This window comes from Sinocyclocheilus rhinocerous, unplaced genomic scaffold (genome assembly GCF_001515625.1).
Source record: "Sinocyclocheilus rhinocerous isolate Xijiao unplaced genomic scaffold, SAMN03320098_v1.1 scaffold3021, whole genome shotgun sequence".
NCBI classification, from domain to species: Eukaryota; Metazoa; Chordata; class Actinopteri; order Cypriniformes; family Cyprinidae; genus Sinocyclocheilus; species Sinocyclocheilus rhinocerous.
Genome location: NW_015625638.1, coordinates 86,193 through 109,390, shown reverse-complemented (window position 1 = coordinate 109,390; position 23,198 = coordinate 86,193). Strand labels below are relative to the sequence as shown.

General features: G+C 39.9%; 1 protein-coding gene across 1 annotated transcript in view; it reads right to left on the bottom strand.

Moving 5' to 3' along the window:
* LOC107705132 (cadherin-7-like) overlaps positions 1-23,198 on the bottom strand; it is a 92,031-nt gene that overhangs the window by 36,130 nt on the left and 32,703 nt on the right. Inside the window, exons 3-6 of the mRNA XM_016508289.1 lie at positions 21,647-21,766; positions 12,720-12,802; positions 8,792-8,977; positions 1,510-1,763 (exon numbers count right to left, since the gene is read on the bottom strand). Coding sequence (XP_016363775.1) covers positions 1,510-1,763; positions 8,792-8,977; positions 12,720-12,802; positions 21,647-21,766 — 643 coding nt within the window. The remainder of the gene's footprint in view (positions 1-1,509; positions 1,764-8,791; positions 8,978-12,719; positions 12,803-21,646; positions 21,767-23,198) is intronic.

Below are 23,198 nucleotides of genomic sequence, written 5' to 3'. Positions count from 1 at the left end.
ATGTTTGTAAAATGGCACAGCTTTTTAAATATCTGAAAGTACTACATTCTTAACATCAGTTAGTCAAGCACTGTATATGATAATCAAGTATTATTTAATAAAGTTTTCACTGACCAACGTAAATGTATTTTGTAAATATGAACAAATTTTGATTTTGATGGCTGCAACACATTCCAAAAAAAAGTTGGGACAGAGGCAAAATAAAATTGAAAAGGTTATGGAATATCCACGTTTTGAATCACAGTGAGCAGGTGAATTGGTAATAGGTCAAGGTATCATGTTTGGGTATAAAAGGAGCATCTAAGTCTTTGCAAGCAAAGCTGGATCATGGCTCATAACTTTGTGCCAAATTTCATTAGAGAAGTGTCAAACAAAAAAATCACATTTCACAATGCAAAATTGCAAAGAATTTAGGTCTTTCACCAACTACCACACGTAATATTGTGAAAAGATTCAAAGGATTAACGAGCTGCTGGATTCATGAATATTAATCAGGTTGTGTGTGTTCGCTCTAATTTATTTGCTGAAATCAAAACAGGGACGATAATAGGTGAGCACCACCCAATGAGATTGTCATTTGTGCATTAGTTCTGCCCACTACCGGAGAATCCGGCAGTTCTTAAAAGCTGAAGAATTCCAAAGGAACTCTGTTATTTTGACAGGAAAATGCAACAAAGTATATCGTTTACATGTATCGCGTCAATTCTGCATGGTATGCAAGACTCTCTCTCTCTCTTTGCGTGTGTGTGAGACAGTATCGAGAACCGGTTCCATTTTAGAACCGGTTCCAAATTTCCAAGAACTGGGTACTCGATAAGACAAATACATTTTGATTCCGCTTAATAATTCCTGTGTTCGCATTTTAATGTGATTTTAAATGATTTACGCATAGGAAGGGAAAGAACTTGAGCACTGTTTGCATGCCAGTCAGTGTGTTCGACGAGTAAAAATATATCTGTGCTAAACTTATACTTAGCGTCCAACTCACACACTGGCGAGTAAAATCTGAGAATTTATTAGCCAGTGGCTAATATTAGACATCATTTAGTCGCCCAGAGTGAAGTTTTAGTCACATATGCGAGTGATTTACTCACAATGAAGAGTGTTCTCGGCCGCTTCAGTTCAGTACGTTACATGACTGCCCCCTACTAAGCATGTCTTTCCTGTGTTAGAGCATTCCCTGTGGCCCTGTATAATACACCGTGGTCACGCGTGATCCCTTTCCTCTGCGCACTTATTCTCAGTGGCCAGATCTGTATTTGCATATCATGACCATGACAGTCAAACTGTTAAACCAGAGTTTGGGGTCTGTGTAGACCTCACTGCTGTTTTTTATGTGGATTAAGTACAGAATGAACTGATTAAATTGTGTTTTAGCATCCAATCAGTGTTCTGTGTTAGAACTGTAACATATATGGCTAAGAGGACAGTAAGATAAACAGCCATGTGAATTACAAACACACAGTCTAATAAGATAATACACAGAACCCACATCAGTGAAGCGTTTACCTGATGGCACTGCTGGACGAGTCTGGGTCACGGGCTGAAACTGTACCGATGACCGCGCCGACCCTCGCTGCCTCAGATACCACCATTCTGCTGATCAGAGGAGAGAAGACCGGCGGCTCGTTCACATCCTCTACAATGACCTTTACAGCCGCTGTATCACTGAAGGGGCCAAAGGTCAGAAACTGAGGGTCAACATTCCGATTAGTGGCTTCAATCTTCAGAGAAAAACTGCTTTTAGTTTCATAGTCCAAAGGCTGCGGAAGAGAGAAAGAGAGAGAGATTTACATTTAAGACAGAATGGAAGAAGACATGCTAAAAATAATGAGTACAGGGAAGAAGAAAAATCAGAAGCAGCAAAAGATAAATTCTTAATCAGTGATTTTACACACACACACAAATAGTGGCTACAGAAATTACATTATTAATGAATTGGGTGTTTAAAAACATCGTAACATAAAAATATTATCGTAAAATCGTATATATAAATATGTATTAATTAATATTAACATTTATTTATTAAATAAATCATCACAATATGTACACAGAGTTCTTAGGCTGTTAAAACACGTATAGTCCTTTGGTCCAATAGCATAACACAGTCCAGAAGAGGTTTGGTGTGTCCATCTGCGAATATACAATCCAGTGTGATATAATCCAAAGAGTGAACGCAATATTTTCATCAATCCGGACAGCTGATGTGCAGATTGCGGATCACAGCGGATCACTGACCTGATGTGTTTAAAGTCTCAGGCCCCAATGTTAGGCCATGCTGCTCCTTTTATACATTTAGAGAGGTTACTTCACTTCCTGTTTCCTGTCATGTGATCTCTGGAATTACACAATTTATTTACACAAAAATTTGTTCTGCTCGTGTTTCATGAATGAAGCTCAATATGTTTAAAGAGCATAAAAAATAATCTTAAAAATATATAGGTCCTGCCTGTTGTTGATTAATACCAGCGGTGATGTTATACATGGTCATGTCACTGGAAATTGAGGAATCATTGTCCCAGTGTGCAGTGAGCCAGGGTTTTTATCAGTGTCAGGATTCATGGACACGATATACTGATTCACGAGCTCGGGAGCTGATTGAGACGCACCTCCAGTCATCATAAACACCGTTATTGATTCAGGTGTGTCTGATTAGGGTTGGTGCTAAACTCTATACAGTAGGGTAGTTATTGGTGGTTATTTATTTTTTCCAGGAACAGGACTGAGGAACCCCGCATACCACTAATATCAGTTGACTAGTTCCCTTCCGAGGGAACTTCGAACTGCGTCCTCTAGAGGTCACTTTGGGGAACGCCTTCAGCGTGACCGGTGTCTGAAGTATTCATCTAAACACGACAATAACATTAGCTGGCGACAGCCAATGACGTCATTACCTGGCGCGATCACACCCCGCAGTTTCACACGGCTCGCGTGTTGTGTATGTGTGTGGTGAAGAGCATGCGCGTTCAGCTCCCGAGGGAGTTGGATGCGCTCTGCATTCATTGCTTATTTCTTGTGGAGGATAAGCATGAATTGAATGCGCTCGTCTCACGAGGAGACGGCTTGTGCTCATCGTGATGCATTCGCGGGACTACTGAGGGGAAGGTGAGTACTTCACCATTTACCCCAGTTTGTAGATAGCATTTGCATGAGTGCGTTTGCCTCCCGTGGGAATAGCGATGCATTCGCGGCCGCGGTTTCTGTTCTCGCTTGATTTCTGAGGTAATCTAGCACGTGGGCGAAGCGTGGGAGCTAAATGCATGCTGCGCTTTGTGGTTGTGGTGAGAATTGTCTGCCCCTTGCCGCGATTTACAGTTGATGGGCAGAACATGGAAAGGACCTGACGGGAAAGTTTTCCCTATCAGTAATTTCCTTCTGTTTATATAAGAAGTAGAAGAAGTAGACGTGTATAATGTGGATATCTGTCTGCAGTTGTTGGACAGATGATTTATATCATGTCCTTATCAGATAATCACATTATACTGCACTCCGGCTTGATTCCCCTCCTGCGCTTGCATTGCAGTCTTTCATGCTGGACCTATGGTGTTTTTGTTAGTTTCTATGTCTCATAGAACTACCTACTAGGGTCCGGACCCAAGGGCTCTTCGGACTTCGTCTTCAGATTATATCCATGAGCTTGAGTCATGCGCGGGAGCCGTGGTTGGTGAGTTGGATCCATTTCTCTTCCACAGCCATATCACCCTGCAGCCCAAGACTGGTCGCCCACTGAAGCTACGCAGGGTTGAGCCTGGTCAGTACCTGGATGGGAGACCTCCTTGGAAAACTAGGTTGCTGTTGGAAGAGGTCTGCGTGGGTCCTAATGCCCCAGTATAGTGACGGGGACACTATACTGTCAAAAAGCACCGTCTTTCGGATGAGACGCTAAACCGAGGTCCTGACTCTCTGTGGTCATTAAAAATCCCATGGCACTTCTCATAAAGAGTAGGGGTGTAACCCCGGTGTCCTGGCCAAAACTGCCCCCCTGGCCTTTGTCAATCAAAGCCTCCTAATAATCCCCAACCATGTGATTGGCTCTATGACTTTCTCTCCTCTCTACCTGTAGCTGGTGTGTGGTGAGTGCACTGGCGCCGTTGTCCTGTGGCTGCCGTCGCATCATCCAAGTGGATGCTGCACACTGGTGGTGGTTGAGGAGAGACCCCCCCACATGATTGTAAAGTGCTTTGGGTGTACAAAAATACACAATAAAGCGCTTTATAAATGCATCATTCATTTCATCTACTCTATTGCTAATTTTATGTGAATTCACTAACTAGCTTTCTGTGCAGTGCTACTTGGACCTGTCTCTGTTTTTCTGACTTTGTTTTAGGGTTAGGACCTCTGCGAGCACCTCCCCTGCTGAAGTCAGAACCTCTTGCTGTTGACCGATTGTGTTGATGGTCTCACCCGGTGGTACTGGATCCAGGCTGGATGATAGCCCTACATCTTTGGCTTCATGCTTACTGGACCACGCAGCCAATCGCTGAGCTTCTGCGAAAGCCTCCTTAGCAATCAGGTCCCCAGTATGACACTGCAACCTCAGGACCCACGGGTTCTCCATTCAGGTTGAGCATTTTTCGGAGTATAATGCTTCGTGACGAGCTCCCTGATGTCCCGACCAGGACACGCTTACTCATGTCTCGACCCGAGGGGTCTCCTGAGATTTGAGTCATCCTCTCAACCATCATGCACATTCTCTGAGCTAGAGCTCCTCTCGCTGAGGCGTTGAGTGGCTTAACACTCCTTAACTCCACTCTGCAGTTCGATAGACGGTCAGGCCCACCGGACCTCCCTGTCACACTGCCCTTATTGTCGAACCAGTAAATCGCCTCAAATCGACCCATGCTCTATATCGAGATAGAGAGCATAAGACTGGGTTCAGCTGCATCGGTTGATGGTCTCTCATTGGGCCCTGCTAGACTGCCCCTTCTAATCTAGCACTACCTTCTGATCAAGTTGAGAAGTGCTCCCCTCACTGCGAGGGTTAGCTATGAGCCTATTGCTCCCAGTTTGTACTTTGAGGGCCCGCCTCACCTTGAGAGCCGAGAGCGCTGCTCCTGAGAACTCCATATGCAACAATGCTGAGTAGTTAGGCCCGTCCCTGTCTCCTCCTTGGTCAGTGGTCTCTATGCTGGGACCCTGTTGTTCCCTGTTGAAATGTGTGATCCCCTTTTAAGCTGGATCCCATTTCTGATGTCCCATTTGCGGTCAATCTGCTCCCCGGATATGGCCGTGCTCCCCTCACGGCCATATCTTTTATGGCCGTGAGGGTCTTTTATGAGCTTGCCAGTCCTGGGCAGATTATGTGAGTCCTCCTCTCCACTTGAGAGCTAGGTACTTTGCCCCTGGGCTATTGATCGCTTCAGTTGAGCTGGGTTCCTCTCTCTTTGCTGAGGGTCGAGCCCTCCACTCTTTGAGCTCCGCGACATCAGGTAGGTTGGCCGCTTGCTGCCTCCCTGATAAGTTGCCCCTATTTGGTTGAGCTTAGCAGTGCTCCCCTCACCCTAGAGAATCACCTATGAGCACGCCGCTCCCAAATTGAGCATCTGAGTTCCTCTCCTATTTTGAGAGTTGGGCCTCCGCTCAATTGAGCTCCGGTTAGCAGTCATGCCAGGTTGCTGGGCCACCTTCTGCCTCCCTGGCGGGCTGCTTTTTGGTCGAGCCAAAATCTAGCGCCGCCTTCTAGTCGAGCTGAGAAGTGCTACCCTCACTGTGAGGGTTAGCAATGAGTCGCTCCCAGTGTGTGCTCTAAGGGCCTGCCTCAGCTTGAGAGCCGAGAGCGCTGCTCCCGAAAACTTGCGATCTATCTGTTCTCCGGACATGGCTGTGCTCCCCTCACTGCGGGAGCTCGCCAGTCCTGGGCAAGACTCTGTGATTCCTCCTCTCTGCTTAAGAGCTAGGTACTCTGACACTGGGCTATTGATTGCTTCGGTCGAGCTGGGTTCCTCTCTCTCCTCGCTAGTGGTTGAACCTTCCGCACTTTGAGTCCCGTGGCAGTGACATCAGGTAGTTGGGCAGCTTGCTGCCTCCCTGATAAGCTGCCTCTATTTGAGTCAAGTTTCAAGTTTCAAGTTTACTTTATTTATATAGCACATTTAAAACAGCCACAAGACTGACCAAAGCACTTCACAGTAAGAAACGTCATCATAAAATGTAGTAATACAAAAACTGCAACCAGAAAAATTAAAACACAAATAGGAAATACAATAGGCAAAAATATAGTCCTAATAGGCCAATGAAAACAAATGGGTTTTTAAAAGAGACTTAAAAATAGACAGGCTACGGGCCGTTCTGATCTCCACCGGCAAGACATTCCAAAGACGAGGCCCAATTACTGAGAAGGCACGGTCACCTCTACGCTTGAGTCTGGTATGCGGAATTACAAGAAGGTTCTGGTCGCAAGATCTTAGACTTCTCGAGGGGATATACTGATGCAGCAATTCAGATAAATAAACGGGTGCTTGATTGTGCATAGATTTAAAAACAAATAATAAGATTTTAAAATGTATTCTAAACTGAACAGGCAACCAATGAAGGGTCTTCAAGAGCGGAGTGACGTGATCCCTTTTTTTCTTTTTTAAAAGGAATCTAGAGGCAGCGTTCTGGACCACTTGAAGACGGGCAATTTGAGTTTTAGATATGCCACAGTATAAAGAGTTACAATAATCGAGACGCGATGTAATAAAGGCATGAACCGCCATCTCCAAAATCTTGTCAGTGAGAAAGTGTTTAATTTTTGCTAGTGTATGGAGTTGATGAAAACTGGACCCAATCACAGTAGAAATTTGCTTATCGAATTTTAGCGAGTCATCTAAAAGAAGACCCAGATTCCGTACCTGTGAAGATCTAAAAGCCGATAAAGGTCCTAGGTCAAGATTTAGGGCTTTCATATTTTCTGATGGACCGAAAATAATCACCTCACATCACATCAATCACATCAAAAAAATTTTTTTGAGAGAGCCAGGATTTAACCTCGTCTAAGCAAGATGAAAGAGCAGTCATCGCCAATGGGTCATTCTTCCTAAAAGGTAAATAGATTTGCGTGTCGTCGGCATAAAAATGAAACGATACCCCGTGTTTTCTGCTGAGCTGAGCTTGCTCCCCTCACCCTAGAGAGTCACCTATGAGCGTCGCTCCCAGATTAAACTCCTATTTTTGGAGTTGGGCCTCCGATCCTTTGAGCTCCGGTTAGCAGTCAAACCAGGTTGCTGGGTCATCTTCTGCCTCCCTGGCGGGTTGCTTGTTGAGTGAGATAGCTGTGCTCTCCTCACCATGGAGGGTCTTGTGCGAGTACGCTGCTTTCTTCTGAGCTTCTGAGTCCCTCTCATTTGAGAATTGAATCCTTCGCTCTGTGAGCTCCGCTGGGTAGCATGTCAGGACTCTGCCTTCCTCTTAGGCTGCTCTCTTGGTGAGCTCAGCAGTGCTCTCCTCACCCTGGAGGGTTAGCTATAAGCAAGCTGCTTTCCAGTCAGGCGTTGGTGTCCCCATCTCGGTCTGAGCTGGGTGCTACGCCCCTTCTAGTTATGCATGAGCAGATGCTCTGGAGTCTGTTCTGTGAATGCTATGGTTGAGTTGGCGAAACTCCCATCACATGGAGAGTTTTTCTATGATATACGTTTTTTCAATTCACATGCACTCTAAGCACGCGTTCTTCCGCTGAATTAATTGTCACTCCCTGAGTGTGCCACAGTCACATGGGGTTCCTAGGCTTGTCTAAGCAACAGCTTCGGTTACCCCTTAGTAACAGTGTTTCTAAATCCATGCCACGCTGAGCTTCTGTGCACTTTCAAAAATCCACATTGTGGTAAGTGTGCACGCTAGGCATTCTGCGCACTTTCTAAAATCCTGTATGGTAAGGGTTACGTGCTGTCAGACTTGTTCCCTTTCTCGGAGTTGGTTTAGGCTCGGTTCTCACGTTGGGCTCCACTGAACTTATGTATCTCTGTTTATACATTTCTGAGCAGGGTGTTGCTACCAAAGATCTGTCGAGTCAGTTCTTTGAGCAGATTCATTCAGAACTGGCAGTAGCCCCCTGGATGGCAGGCCAGAGTCTGGTTTGGTTTTTTAGACACCTAGCTGTATCCCCTTAAAGATATCTCTTTCTTCTGATTCCAAGCCTTGAGCTCTGCCCTAGGCTTGGGCATCCCAGCCCAGCCTTTAACAGGTAAGTTCTTTTAGGGTATGCAGCTCAGGACCTTGGCCGAAGGGGTAATGTCACTGACAGCCGTCAAGGCGTCCTTGGGGCAATTCCCATGGCTATGGTAGAGTTGGTACTTAGTGCTAGCCATGGTTTCTGGCATGCACTTCCCTCAGCATGGTAGTTTGGGTATACCGTTCCCCAAAGCGACCTCTAGAGGACGCAGTTTGAAGTTCCCTCGGAAGGGAATGTCTCAGGTTACGTACTGAACCATGGTTCCCTAAGAAGGGAACGAGACACTGCGTCCACTAGTTCCCTTGCCATGCTTTGGACGCAAGCTTCAGACAAAGAAACGGATGACGTGTTCTCCCGGCGCCCTTTCATACTGTGATCGCGCCAGGTAATGACATCATAGGCTGTCGCCGGCCAATGTTATTGTCGTGTTTAGATGAATGCTTCCGACACCGGTCACGCTGAAGGCATTCCCCAAAGCGACCTCTAGAGGACGCAGTGTCTCGTTCCTTTCTCAGGGAACCATGGTTACATACGTAACTCGAGACGTTTTTCATTATTAATATAGTCAGTCTAATTCACTATATACAGTAGGGCCTACTCTAAACGGCCTGTCGTTCACTATGAAAGGCACTATGATCTCACCCTCTGTAGAAAGATGACTCCCTCCTGGGTCTCCTCGTCTGTGGTGATGTTGAACACACCTGGTGCATCTCCATCTATTATATAGTAGTCCATCTCTGCATTGAAGTCGATATCAGCATCTGCGGCTTTCAGTTTGGCCACCACTGACGGCACAGGCACCGACTCCAGCACTGAGTACTGATGCGACTCTACAGACACACAGACTCTTCATGTTAGACTAACATTAAAGGCGTCATGAACTGAGAAAGCAAAATTCCCTTGCTCTTTTGACAAATAAGAGGTCATTGTACTATAAAAAACATCCTGTAAATTTCAGAGCTCAAAACTTTCTCATTAGTCTAAAAACAGAAGGTAGTCTGCCAAAATGACAGCTTTTGGAATGTTCTACTCTATTATGTAATAGTGTGGATTAGGGATGTAACGGTATGAACATTTCTTATCACGATTGGAAAAGCTGTTTCCCGTAAACTCTGTGGACAATGCAGTATTGCGATTAAGAACACTTCCTTTAGGTATTACATGCAGTGAAGATGAAAACAAAATGCCATCGAATCATTTCTGAAGACAGTCAGATCCTTCAGAGGTACATTCATATAATTAATTCAATAATATATTCATTTGTATAATTCCCTTAGCACTCTTTTAAAACCTCCCAGCTTTTCCGCCCTGTTTTCACTCAAAACGAAACTACTCTGCTGCTGTGCGCACGTGAGACTGTTTCTTAAAACTGTGCTTTATGCTGGACAGTATTTATTTATCGCGAGTTGTTCAAAGCGCGGTAATCTAATACTGTTTTAATGATAATTAAAAGATGAAAAGGTAATACTAACCGCGGGGAATTTTATCATGATTTATCATCAAACCGGTAATCGTTACATCCCTAGTGTGGATAAGTGCCTCCTATGCAGAAAAAGACCAATGCCTCGACATCACTGCCTGTTTAACCCCGCCCATCGATTCTACGTCACTTCCTGTTTAGCCCTGCCCACCGATTCTACACCGCTGCCTATTTTGCCCTGCCCATCGATTCTACAATCCACCATGCCTATTCAAACAGAGCGATCTGATGTGGGGGGGGACAGAAACAGGGCAGAAAATACCCTATTACTTCAAAATTATGATGTTTTTTGATGTAAAAATCTTGATAACAGAGAACAGTACAAAATAAAAAAATACATAAAAAAACAAAGGCAGTTCATGACCCCTTTAACACACGAAAATCAAACATACCAAACCTGTCAAGAACCTGTCAGTGTCCAGGTCATAAATCAAAGGAAATAATTACAAAATGTAATTTTGCATAATGAAAATGCAGCAGATTACTTCATTTATTATTTCTGCTTGGTTTTGGGATGTGGGTCTGTTTCCATGGGGCTGACCCAAAACAAAAAGGAGGCTGAAACACAACTTATGGACATATACTTTAATTAGCAATATTAAACACAGCCATTTATTTATAAGAAATATTGCCAGAGGAATGTCTATTCGGTTTACAAGTTTTCTCTTTTCAGGAGAGATTTCAATTCCTTTTTAATCTAAATTCTCAAAAAATGAAAATAATATGTGTGGGTCAGTATAATCACACAATCTCAGTTTTCTCTCAGATGGATTACTAAATGCTGATGTGAGACTGTAGCGAACTCATGAGAGCTGAGGTGAGATGAAGAGCGTCATTAGCAGATCTCTCATGTATCTTCAGCATTCGTGTCACTCTCATGGAGAACTGCCATGTAATCGCTGTAATTACTTTTTAATTTACCATGGAATAGAAGCTTCTAGCAGACCAAACCTTTGCGGTCACACCCTAACCTTGATTTCACCTCTCTTTTTCTCCTTGTGATTGCTTTTACCTCCATCCATCTACCTCTTTCTTTCTTTTTCATTTTCTTTGTCCTCCATTATTCTCTCTTATGCAGTGCGCGCGCCCAAAGACAGTTGGACATAGTGGTGTATTAGAGGTAAAAAATCATATAAATACTGTTCGCTTTCTGGCACAAACCGATCGTTTCGTGTCTTAGGACATCAATGTGTCGTCACGAGCCGCAGAGTTTAATTTGGATTTGTCTGTGCATGTTTTTTTTTACTCTCATAGATTTTGTTACCATTGCCATGCATTATACGACTGATAGACTGCAACGGTTAAAGTTAAAAATCATCATATGTGTTCTACTGAAGAAACAAAGTCACCTACATCTGGGATGCCCTGGGGGTAAGCAGATAAACATCAAATTTTCATTTTTGGGTGAACTATCCCTTTAACATGTTATTTATTATTATTATTTTTTTGTTTGTTTTACCTTTATTTAACCAGGAAGTCTCATTGAGATTTAAAATCTATAATATTTAAACATCCTCTCAACAAAAACAATCACAAGCTTCCAATACCACTCTCTTTATGATGCCTTTAAATTCACCAATAGACACAAATTTATCTAGTTTTAGATCTTTTTGTTAATTATTTCATGCCCAGGGTGCATAATATGAAAATGCAGTTTTCCCCAGTTCTTTATAAACTCGAGGTACATTAAAAAGCAAACACTTGGAAGAGTGTAGCTGGTAATTGCCAGAACAAAGACAAAGAAGAGTGCAGAGATAAGCTGGAAGTTTACCTAACATTGCTTTATATACTGAACAAAATTATAAACGCAACACTTTTGTTTTTGCCCCCATATTTTATAGTGGCCTTTTATTGTGGCCAGCCTTAGGCACACCTGTGCAATAATCATGCTGTCTAATCAGCATCTTGATATTGCCACACCTGTGAAGTGGATGGATTATCTCGGCAAAGGAGAAGTGCTCACTAACACAGATTTAGACAGATTTGTGAACAATATTTGAGAGAAATAGGCCTTTTGTGTACATAGAAAAAGTCTTGAATCTTTGAGTTCAGCTCATGAAAAACGGAGGCAAAAACAAAAGTGTTGCGTTTATAATTGTGTTCAGTGCAGTGTATATATATATAAATAAAAAAGTGACGACATGCTATATAAATATATAAAATGATTTGTGAATAATTAGCTCTCAAACCAAATATAGTTCCTATGTTAGCAATATGTACATTGAACAAAAGTTTATCATCAATCCAAATGACCAAGTACTTGTAAGAAGTAACCTTTCAATAATTTTACCAACAGATGTAAAAATACTAAGATTATCAAGTACTTGTGACTGAGCTTTTGAAAAAACCATAAACTTTGTTTTCTGTGAATTTAAAACAAATTTTTAATTAAATTAAACTAACCAGAGCATCTTCCAGCGACTGAAATTCATGCAATCTGAAGCTCTTTCACCGCCTGTGTTATAGATGGAGCAATTGTATAAATAATAGTATCATCAGCATAAAAATGTTTTTTTTTTTTGCTTGAATGTCCTTACCCAAATCATTTATATAAATAGAAAACAAAATAGGTTCCAAAATGGAACCCTGGGGGACCCCTTTAGATATATCAAGAAAGTCTGATTTGAGATCCTCCACATGAACACACTGAGTCCGATCTACCAAATAATTTCTAAACCATTTCAATGTCCCTGGTCCGAAACCAGCACTGCTAAGTTTGTTTAGCAACAATTCATGATTCACTGAATCAAACACCTTGGATAAAGCCACAAATAAGGCAGCGCAGTGCTGTTTTTTATCCAGGGTACCAATAATATAATTTAACACTACCGTAGCAGCAGTAATTTTACTATGGCCAGTTCTAAAACCAGATTGAAAAGAGTTTAAAATATTATTATCCAATAAAAAATGTTTTAACTGTAAATTTACCTAAGATTCAAGAATCTTGGCCAAAGTTGAGAGTTTGGAGATGGGACGATAGTTGTTCATGTCTGAGGGATCATGACCTTTAAATAATGGGAGAACATAAGCAGTTTTCCAAATTTTAGGTAAATAACTCAATAGAAGACTCAAATTAAAAATATGAGTAACTGGCTCAGCAATAACATCCACTGCCACCTTTAAAAGATAAGGGTCTAAGTTATCTGGGCCTACAGAAGTTTTGTTATCAATGCCTTTCAATGCTTTACAAACTTGATTTACTGAAACAGGTTTAAAAACAAACACATCCAGATTTCCGGTCGCTGGTGTAATCACAGAACATGGGGCAGTTGTATTTGCATTTAAATAGTCAAATACAGACCCAGCATGTATAAAGTGTTTATTTAACTGGTTGATCATAGTGACTTTATTGTTTATTTTATCTAAGTAAACCTGAATATATTCAGGAAGGCTAGAGGCTACATGAGTCACTGACATGGATTTTATTAATTTCCAAAATTTTGAAGGATTATTTAAATTCTCTGAGAATAAAACTCTGATTTAGACTTCCTAATCGTCAATGTGCACTTATTCCTTAGTGTTTTGAATGTAGACCAATCAGCAGGGGTGTTTGAAAATTTGGCTTGTACCCATGATTTATTTCTTAAATTAATTAATTAATTCTTAAAGACTATCTGAAAATCAGGGATTGTCCCTACCACTGATCCTGAACTTCTTAATGGGAACATGGTTATTAGAGATGGACTGAAAAATTGATTGAAAATATTCCCATGCCAGTTCAACATCCTGTATTAGAGTTACTCTTCTAAGATCACTATGGTATAAATCATGCAAAAAAGCTTGCTCCTCAAATTTTTTAAAATATCTTTTAAAAATAAAACGGGGTTTTACCTTAGGGATTTTTGTATCCCGGACACAAGCAATTAAACAATGACCACTAATATCATTACAGAATATGCCAGTTGAAGTAAATTTATGAGCAGCATTCGTTATGATTAGATCCAGTAAGGTAGATTTATGTTGCACTTTAGGATTTAGCCTTGTCGGTGCATTAATTAGTTGCGCAAGGCTTAAGGAGTCACACAATTCTTTAAAACAATCTGAGGTCCCTGAGAGTCAGTCCCAATTTAAATCACCCATAAGGATGAACTCGGAGTCATTTAACTCATGTAAAATATCTGAAAAAAAAAGCTTTGAGAGCATCCTTTGTAGCAGACGGAGGTCTATAACAGCCAACCACAGTGATATTAGACACTTTCGAAACACCCACTTTGATGGCCAAAACCTCAAACTGTTTAGCTCTAGTAACTGACAAAGTTACAGAGTTAACAAGCTTAGATTTAACATAGATGGCCACCCCACCTCCTTTGCCCACCCGATCAGTTCTGTAGACTTTATAGCCATCAATATAAATTAAATCAACAGTGATCGATTTCTTAAGCCAAGTTTCAGAAAGAACAATTATGTCAGCGTTTGTCGTATTTACCCAAATCTTAATCATATCCAATTTAGGAACCAAACTTCTAACATTATACATTTAAACCCAAGGCCTGTTCTACTTTTAAAATCTGAGGGAGTGGGTAAACAATGCATAGATGTAATAGGCCCAGGATTTGGCTGAACATTTCCAGATAACATCAATAAGAGCATTATCATACATCGTAATTTTAGGTTAACAGGAAAAGATTTATCAGGACCCCCATCAACGGCAAACTGAAAAAAAAGAGTCCTTTGTCTCGATAAAATAGTCATTTAACACCATAAGATTCTGAAGATACAAAATCTAATTTACATACACTTGGGAGTAAAAAAATTTCAGTTTATGAGGCAGGTTGATTGACTGATGATATAGCTCTAGAATTTTCGTCGGTGAGGTCGAGAGTTGTCTAAAGTGTAGCAAATACAACCAGGGTTCACTCTCCTTATTGTGTCCATTTAATTCATTTGATCCCTGGTTGAAAAAAATGAGCATCAGGAATATAAGAAAACACATGATGCCAACTTATATGCTGATGTGTTAAGGGTAAATCAGGTAGCCAAGTGGATTTCAGACTGACAATTTAAACAATTGAAAAGGGGAGATCTATAGACCCGAACAAACTCAGTCACAGTGCTATACCCAAGGTCCACAGCTTTAACAATAAATATGCTACTGGGCCTGGAAAAACCCAGCAGCAAAATTGATAAAAACACCAAACAATCACCCACCACATGAATTTATTCTTGTTTAGTGTTTAAAAATTATGGTGCTCCTACATAATCCAATAATGGGTTTATATTTGGTTGAGTTGATATGGGTTGATCCAACAATACTGCAAATAATTTTAGCCAAATTTAAAAGTACTCTAAAAGACCTACTCGAAACTCATGGTTTGTTTGTTTGTTTTTAAGTTTTCCTGTACATTTCTGCCATATGTACATTAACTGACAGTCACCACTGATAAGCTACTACTAAATATATTGTAGAAACTTTTTTCTATAAAGTTGCTTTGCAACGATTTGTATTGTGAAAAGCGCTGTACAAATAAACTTAAATTGAATTGAAACTTGAATTGAATTGAACTCTATATGGCTAAACTGTGGGTCATTCTTCATTGCTAAACAGAATTCATTATTGTTTTCTTATGAAATTTTACAAAAGCAAACATTGTATAATAAGGTGACCAGATGTGCCACTTCCCGGGGAAACGTTCTGCCCAGAATTTCTAAATTGCCGTAAAAGTACAGTGAGAGCGATTCGAAAGCATGGAGCTGTCTGCTCTGCTCTCTATCGCTCTCGTGGTACTTTGATGTCATACAATGATCGACCGGCGCAGCGCAAACAGCCAAACCCTGGTTATTTTAGGCAATTTAGAAATTCTGGGCAGAACGTGTCCCCAGGAAGTGGCATGTCTGGTCACCTTATTATACAGTATAATGCTGCTTGTTAGTGTTTTTTAGGTCATTGTATTTTTATTTTTTTTGCGGCAAACAAGTTATACGTGCTACATGTGGCATAAACAATTAGTGTTCTGACTCTATTTTTGGCATAGTAAAAAAAAAAAACTTAATTCAACTAGCGATTTAGCTTAGCTTTGTGTAGGAGTGTCCCATGTGTTGGTCACCACCTATCTTCGACCAATTCACAAGCATTAAGTGATTAAATACTATGACTCTTTCTGTACACTACTGTCCAATAGTTCAACATTCCAATTAATTGGAATAGTTAAGATTATTTTTTTAATATTTTTGAAAGAAGTCTTTGTTTCATCAATAAATGGTTATCTTTATATAATCAATTCAGCTCATGAAAATTTTGTTTCTGTTTCTAAGTATTCTATGTTGGACTTTCAAGATCATTAAACATATTAAACCAGTGTCATACAAGTGCATCTGCCCACCGAGGAAAATGCCCGGTACACCAGATTACCAGTCCAGCCCTGTCTGTAAAATCATGTTTAAATGGGCGCCTATAGTCCGAGACAAATAACGTATACAATATACAATACAGTACATTGAATTGAATTCTACTACCACCACTTCAGAAGATTTGGTTTACACAACATCTAGAGTCCAGAATCTCACATAGATTTAGAAGATGTGAAAAGCGCTGTACAAATAAACTTAACTTGACTTGACTTGACATAGCAAGTAAGCTGTGCTTCTATCAGCCTGAAGTTTAGTAGACCGGGAGGGGTACGGACCTGAGGAATGTTTTTGGGTGCTTGCTGAGGATATTCTGGATGAGGTAGAGCTAGATGGAGATGAGCAGGATCTGTAACATCTTCAGCTCACTCACCTTTGTATGCCTGCTTTTGCTGCTTAGAAGTCTGCCAGTTCACTTGTCTCTTAAATTGTAGAAATACTCTATTCACATTGTAGTAATAATCTATTCACAGACCTATTTGTTACCCCTAGTAAATTTATTCCATATACATCTGATAATAGGGGAGGCTACTGAGATAAAGTGAGGAATATTCATACGACAGCATGGCAGCCATCACCACAAGAGGAGCGACATTTAATAGAGCAAAATAGCTTTCTCTAGAACACTGATGTGACTGGAGTTTTTATCTTATCTGAGATGATTTTAGTTCATTTCTGTAGGTCTAAAACTATAGCTGTGATTCAAGTGCTCTTTTCCAACTGTACATGAAAATCATTACATTTCAATATAAAATGCACATTAGCTTGTGCATGACAAAAAAAGACAAAAATTCAACAATCAATGAACTGATGATTTGAATTCAACAAATAATGAACTGAAGTCTCATAAAAAATATAAATGGGTGTTTGTACACAGTCACATTAATAAACGTATTACTTTGCAAGAGTTACTAAAATGTGACACTACTCTGCCAAACTACTTTTTCTATGCTACTTCTATTTCTTATTTCAGAAAATATTACAGTGAGCACATCTAACATGAATGCCTCTGAAGTGCGCGTGCAGTCAGCGGATGCTTGTGGTGCGGGGGAAAAAAACAAGAATTAAACAAGACTTAAAATAGACTGACTTTCTTTACTTTGTGTGTGTGTGTGTGATTAGATTATCGCATTTGTTTATATACACAAGATTAGATTATTACATTAATTCACTTATCTGTAATCATGCTTGTTATAATATTACAAATTATAGTGATCTAGGACTTGTTGTACACTATTACAAACTGGGAAAAGTAGCATTTAAAAAGTATTATTCAAAACAGTTGAGCTACTGCGAGACTGCTGAAAAACAGTCAAACAAGAACAGTATATCTGTAAAACAAATACTGAAAAATAAAGCGTTGGTGCAGAAGATCCTGTTCATTACTGTATTACATGTAATAATAAATGTTACTGTAACAAAAGTACTCAACAACAGATTTGTGTGGACACCGTTACACGGAATTGACATACAAACTGTTTTAAATTTATTTTAAACCTCTTAAATAAATTTTTTTATCATTTTCAAAGTTTTTAAATTCCTTGTTTTATTGTTGTGATTTTTTTTTTCCCCTTTTCTTTTACGTAAAGCACTTTGAATTACCATTGTGTATGAAATGTGCTATATAAATAAACTTGCCTTGCCTACATTCTACAAATAAAGATATCATATTGGTACAAAGTATAAGGTATCATATTCATACTCAGTCTAAAAAAATGGTGTGTAACGATTCACTCGTTTTCTCGATGCATCGATTACAAACCCTGACGATGCATATGCATCAATCTTGAAACATGGATTTTTGAATCGTGAATCGTTGATTTTGGCCAGCAATCAATTTAGAATGCTAAGAATCGAATGAATCGCAATTTATATAGCGATTCAGTACTTTAAAATATATACACATTAAATTACTCCAAGCATGAATTAATGGAGACCTTAAACAGCGCCTTGTTCGTGCCTCACATCTCTCCTTTATGCGCTTCACTATTTACCGCCTGTCACAGGATTGCGCTCGAGCTCCGTTTGTAGCTCTCACGTTTTCTGACCAGCCAAATTGAGCCAATATGTAATCTCTTCTTAGTACTCGTGGCCAGTACTGCTAAAGTAAAGTAGTTTTACTTTTCTGTAGTTTTTCAATGGCTCTCGGTCATACCATTGGCATTACCTGAGCAGTTGAAGACTGCGCATTTGGACGGAGCCAAAACAATGTCAGTGTCTAAAAGCATACGCACAGTTCCATTGAATGATAAATGACTTAATAAGTTAATGTCGTTAAATCGAATGCACGAAGGAAACTGTTAAAATAACCACAGCATTAACAACAACCTTGAAATAAGAGCGTGAGGTTTATCTGTCACTCAGATGCGTGAAAGTTACGTTCGTCATTATAGCAAACATAGGGTGCATTTTCTTCAGACTCATCTTCATTCACCGATAGAGAGGAAAAGTTGAATGCTGTAGCATTTTATTTTATGAAAATAAAGAAGCTCACATCATGCAAAAGTGTGACAAAATGTTACCCTATACATTCACACTATGCTACACAATAGTTAACATGAAATAATACTTTTAAATCTTTTTTTTTTAATGACACATACCCTAGTGAAAAATAAATATACTAAATTGTATTTGAAATAAATTTATTTCATGCTACATATACTACAAATACATTTACATATTTAGGTGCTAAATAAAAATACCCTACAATTGTACTTTTAGTATACTAAACTGGTATACGTCTGCTAAATTGGAACAACTAATTTTGCACATAATGCTCTTTAATCGTGAGGAAGTAGTGTTAAAGTCCACTACTAAATATATACTGAAGTAGCCTACATTTGATTGTGCAAGTATACTTCAGGTACACTATCACAATATCTTGCATTTAAAGACTGATATTATTCAAACATCATACAATCCTTATTAATAGTGACATTAAAACACATTTTAAGCTTAATATTAAGAAATGTGCATTGTGCACAAGAAGTACTCCAACTAAAGTGCAATTATAGTTTTTATATCAGTAAGTTTTGAGCGATATGTCAGTAAATGTATTAATAGATTTGAACTATACTTCTGATTCTGATTCTGACTCCATAAAGGCTGCAGTGTAATTCGCCCTCGAATATAAGTATATAAAGAATTTAGGGGAATCATTTTAATAATCCTGTGATTGCACTTAAAGAATGCAGAATCGAATCATTAATCGAATCGCATCGAATTTAACTGTGAATCGTTCTTGAATCGAATCGAATCCCTATGAATGGTGAATCGAATTGATTCACTATTTACCCAAAGATTCACAGCCCTAGTATCAATACATCCACAACTATGAACTCTCAGTGTGATTTCAGTCTGTCATATTCTTCTTTTCCCAGACTGGTGAATCGGTGTTTGACACTAATGGCTTGCTCTAGTGGGCTTCCACACATGCTATCATTCTGTAGGTGCTCCACCAGTTATATTTGTGTGCACTAAAGTCTTGACAACAGTTTTCCTCCTCACAGGTGTGAATTATCACAATTGCAGATACTTAATTTAATGAAAATACACCTGGTCCTAAATTACACTTTACTCTGGCCCTAAATGACAACTTTTTTGCATCAAACTTTTTGATGCTATCAGAACTTGTTCCACTCCACTGTCAGTCCCACAATCCCCTGTGTGAGCTTGTCTCTCAGCCCCCATAGAGAATGAATTGGAAACGCTTGTTCAGCTCTGCTCTCTCCACACTACTGAACACTGAGGGTGAAACTAGACTTAGAGTCTGTAAAACAATCATAACGGATAAAAATAGGCCTTGACCGGAATGTTACAACTCAGTCCATCAGATTCATGATAACAATGAATATCTGAATGATGTTTCAGTGATAAAATAAACACCAAAATGATTTTCCCCCCCTCATTTGTACAGGGAAATGTATTCCATTAAGCATATTTAGTAATTGTCTGGTGGTAGGGCATGATGATGATTTTGTACCAGGCACGTCTGCATGTACAGCTACATTCAGCCAGATCACCTCCAAATGTGCTTTCAGCAATTCAATCATTAAATAAATCACAATGTATTTAGTGTGTATTTAATGTGGTCAAGAGTTAATGACAGGTGTAAAGGGGGATTTCTTAAATTGATTTCTTAAAAGAGAGGTACAATTCACAGCCTAATGACAAAAAAAGTATTCACTACTAATATGCAGCATTTGTGTCATTTCCAATCATGCCTCTGCAATATTATAAAACTCATCCGATGTCAAACCTCAGCTGAATCAAAAGGAAAAAATCCATGAAAGATGAACAATGCATCAGATACAACAGCAAATTACATGCACACGTGTTGGTTACCACCACAAACATGCTCAAAGAATAATGAGATGGTCCTCTCCCTCAGGAAAGAAAATGTAACAAGCAGACCAACAGCCTCCTGTCTGAGATTCACACCCAGAGTGCTTTGCAGGTGGCAGCTGGAATCGCAGTAGGATGCTGGGTAATGAGACTGCTGCAGGTACAGTATGAACACATATTCACACACACAAACAAATGTGCAAACACACACACACCACAAACTGAAGCACCCTCACAGCAAGTCAACATTCAGAAGAAATATTTTCATTTGTTTCTGTTTCTGCTATGTCCCCTGAGGTAATTTAGTGTTTGCTAAGGCAAGCATCATTATTACTTTTGTTCATATTTGAGGTTTAACAGAGACTCTGAATATATTCAGCAGACTGCAGTGCCCATTAAGCTAGAGTTCTATGTATTGATTTTAGCTCTGCTTTTAATACAATGAAGATACACATTCCCTTGCAGACACTAATTGATTTAAGAGTTAATGGTAGCCTCATAATTTATCAGATTTTCTTTCCAATCGTCCACAAAGACTATGGCCCTGGTTTACTAAAGGCTTGCCTACATAAAAACATGGGCACTAATGTGGCCTACAGAGGATATTGGGTTCCATGCACATGAAACAGTGTGTCGTAATCAAATTAGTTTAATTGTGCAAGGGCATTTTTTTGGACCCCAAGACCCAATAATTTACACTGATCTTATACGTAGCATTTCTGCAGTCCAATTGATGGACATCCAGGATTACACTTTTGTTGAGCTTGAGATATGGACCTGTAAAAAAAGGGCAGTGATGTAACACAACGAGTGAAGAAATCCACCAATGAAATCATCTTTCTAGCTTTGATTTAATAAATAAATAAAAAAATAAAAAAAATAAACCACTCTAGTACCCAGACCGCCACAGCAAGCACACAGCAGCACTCTGTCAACATAGCTGCTCTTTATCGCTCTTTCTGAACAGATGAAGTACTGTGTGTCATTGATATATTTGGCTCAAGAACTCTGTTCCACTCTATAATTCATCTTTGAATGTAAGAACAAGTCTTGGCACATCCTGTCAAAAAAGGGTGCCAACTCCTGACATATAATGCAGCACACATCACACAAGACATATGGGTTATTTTTAAGGTTAATTTTTGGAGCATATGTCCCCATTCACTTTCCTTGGATGAAAAAGCAAACTTTCTGCTTGACCAAAAACACAGTCCAAAATCCAAAATTTAAAAAAAAATAAAAAAATTTAAACATTAACAACCCAGATACGAAATAAATTTGCAGTTAGGTTAATCAATTTAAATAAATACATTTAAAGGTAAGGTTACCTGTCTTGGGCTCCACAGAGAAGTAAGGGTGTCCATGTATGATGCTGTACACGACTCTGGCACTATTGCCGTAAGTGGGGTCATCTGCATCTGTCGCTGTCACCTGAACCACCATGGTGCCTGTGCATCCAGGAAATATGCAAAACAAAATCCTAGTGAGTTTAACTTAAATATGACCCATTCATTTCAGGTCTTGGAATCTCTACTAACAAGCTGATGAGCTAAATCAGGTGTGTTTAATTAGGAAGAGTTTGAAAATGTATAGTGTTAGTGTTCCTCCAGGAACACTGATCTAGATGTTCCCTCATTCTCTTGCTTGCATAATTGTGTATTTAGCAGTGGTCACAAGAGTAACTTCCGTAGCTGTTATATCCTGAGTTAGAGTTGCATTTTGAGTTGCACTAGGTGTTGTTGTTTTTAAAAGCATCCGACTACAGCACCAAAGAACAAAAAGGAAAGCAGTGTTTTACAAGTAGGTAATAGCAGGTAAAAGTGCACCACCCAATAAATAAAGGTCCCTTTCAAATGGGAACCTGCTCTGTGTCTGATGCTACGTCTGTGACGTCACTACCTGTGCAGCTGTAAGTATAAAAGGGCACCTATGGTACAGGCCATTAGCTTTTTTGTCTTCAGGAGACATTTGTTTGTACATGCGTGACAAATGCTACTAGTGGAGCGCGTTTGACGCCTCGAGAAAGCTGGGTGTGCTAATTATGATGCAACTGTGGGACTGACTGAAGGATAATAGTAAGAAGCTTTTGTTCTTGTTTGATTCTCACGCGAGGGATAGTAGTCAGTGTTTGCACAAGCACATTCGGCTCTTGAGGGAGTTAAATGCATGCTGTGTGATGTGGATTTGGTGAGAAGCTCCACCTATCCTTAATTTTCTCTTGAGGGATAAGAGTTGAGCACCTACTCCCGGTTGTTCAGGTCCCCGCTCCTGCCAAGAGAACTGCGAGGCGTGATGGATCACGGGGATTGTAGGCATATCATAAGAGGAGTCTGATGGAAAGTGCTTTCCCTTTCAGAACTCCTCTTGTTACCTATAATTCTTTCATACAGGTTTCTACAAGAAGGAAAGAAACTATTCCTTTCTAAAAGAATAATGTGGAATATGTAATTCTGAGGTATTAGATGCAGAGGGAGTTGAGGCATATATTATTGATAAATTAGCCCGCTATATAAACGTAAAAGGAACCGACTCATGCAAGCTGCTGGATCCGGATGTTCTTTCTTTGATATCTTCCAATCCAGCAGACAGTGCTCTACTGGCATCAAGTCAGGAGGAGCAGGCTAAAGAGAGCGAAACAGCAAATGAGTCCTCCCAGCCTGCCTGTCTCACGTATGAGGAGCGATTTAAGTCTCTACATAACTGCCTGTTACCATGAGGCTTCCATTTCTTCCTGCTCTCCACACTGAGGTGGAGAGATCATGAAGAGATGTGGTGAGAACCATTTGTTTCAGCATGAAAATTACACAAATATACCAGAAATGCGTGAGCAGAGACATGAGTCGATGCCCCCCATTGAAGGGGCATATCTCTCAGTGGGGA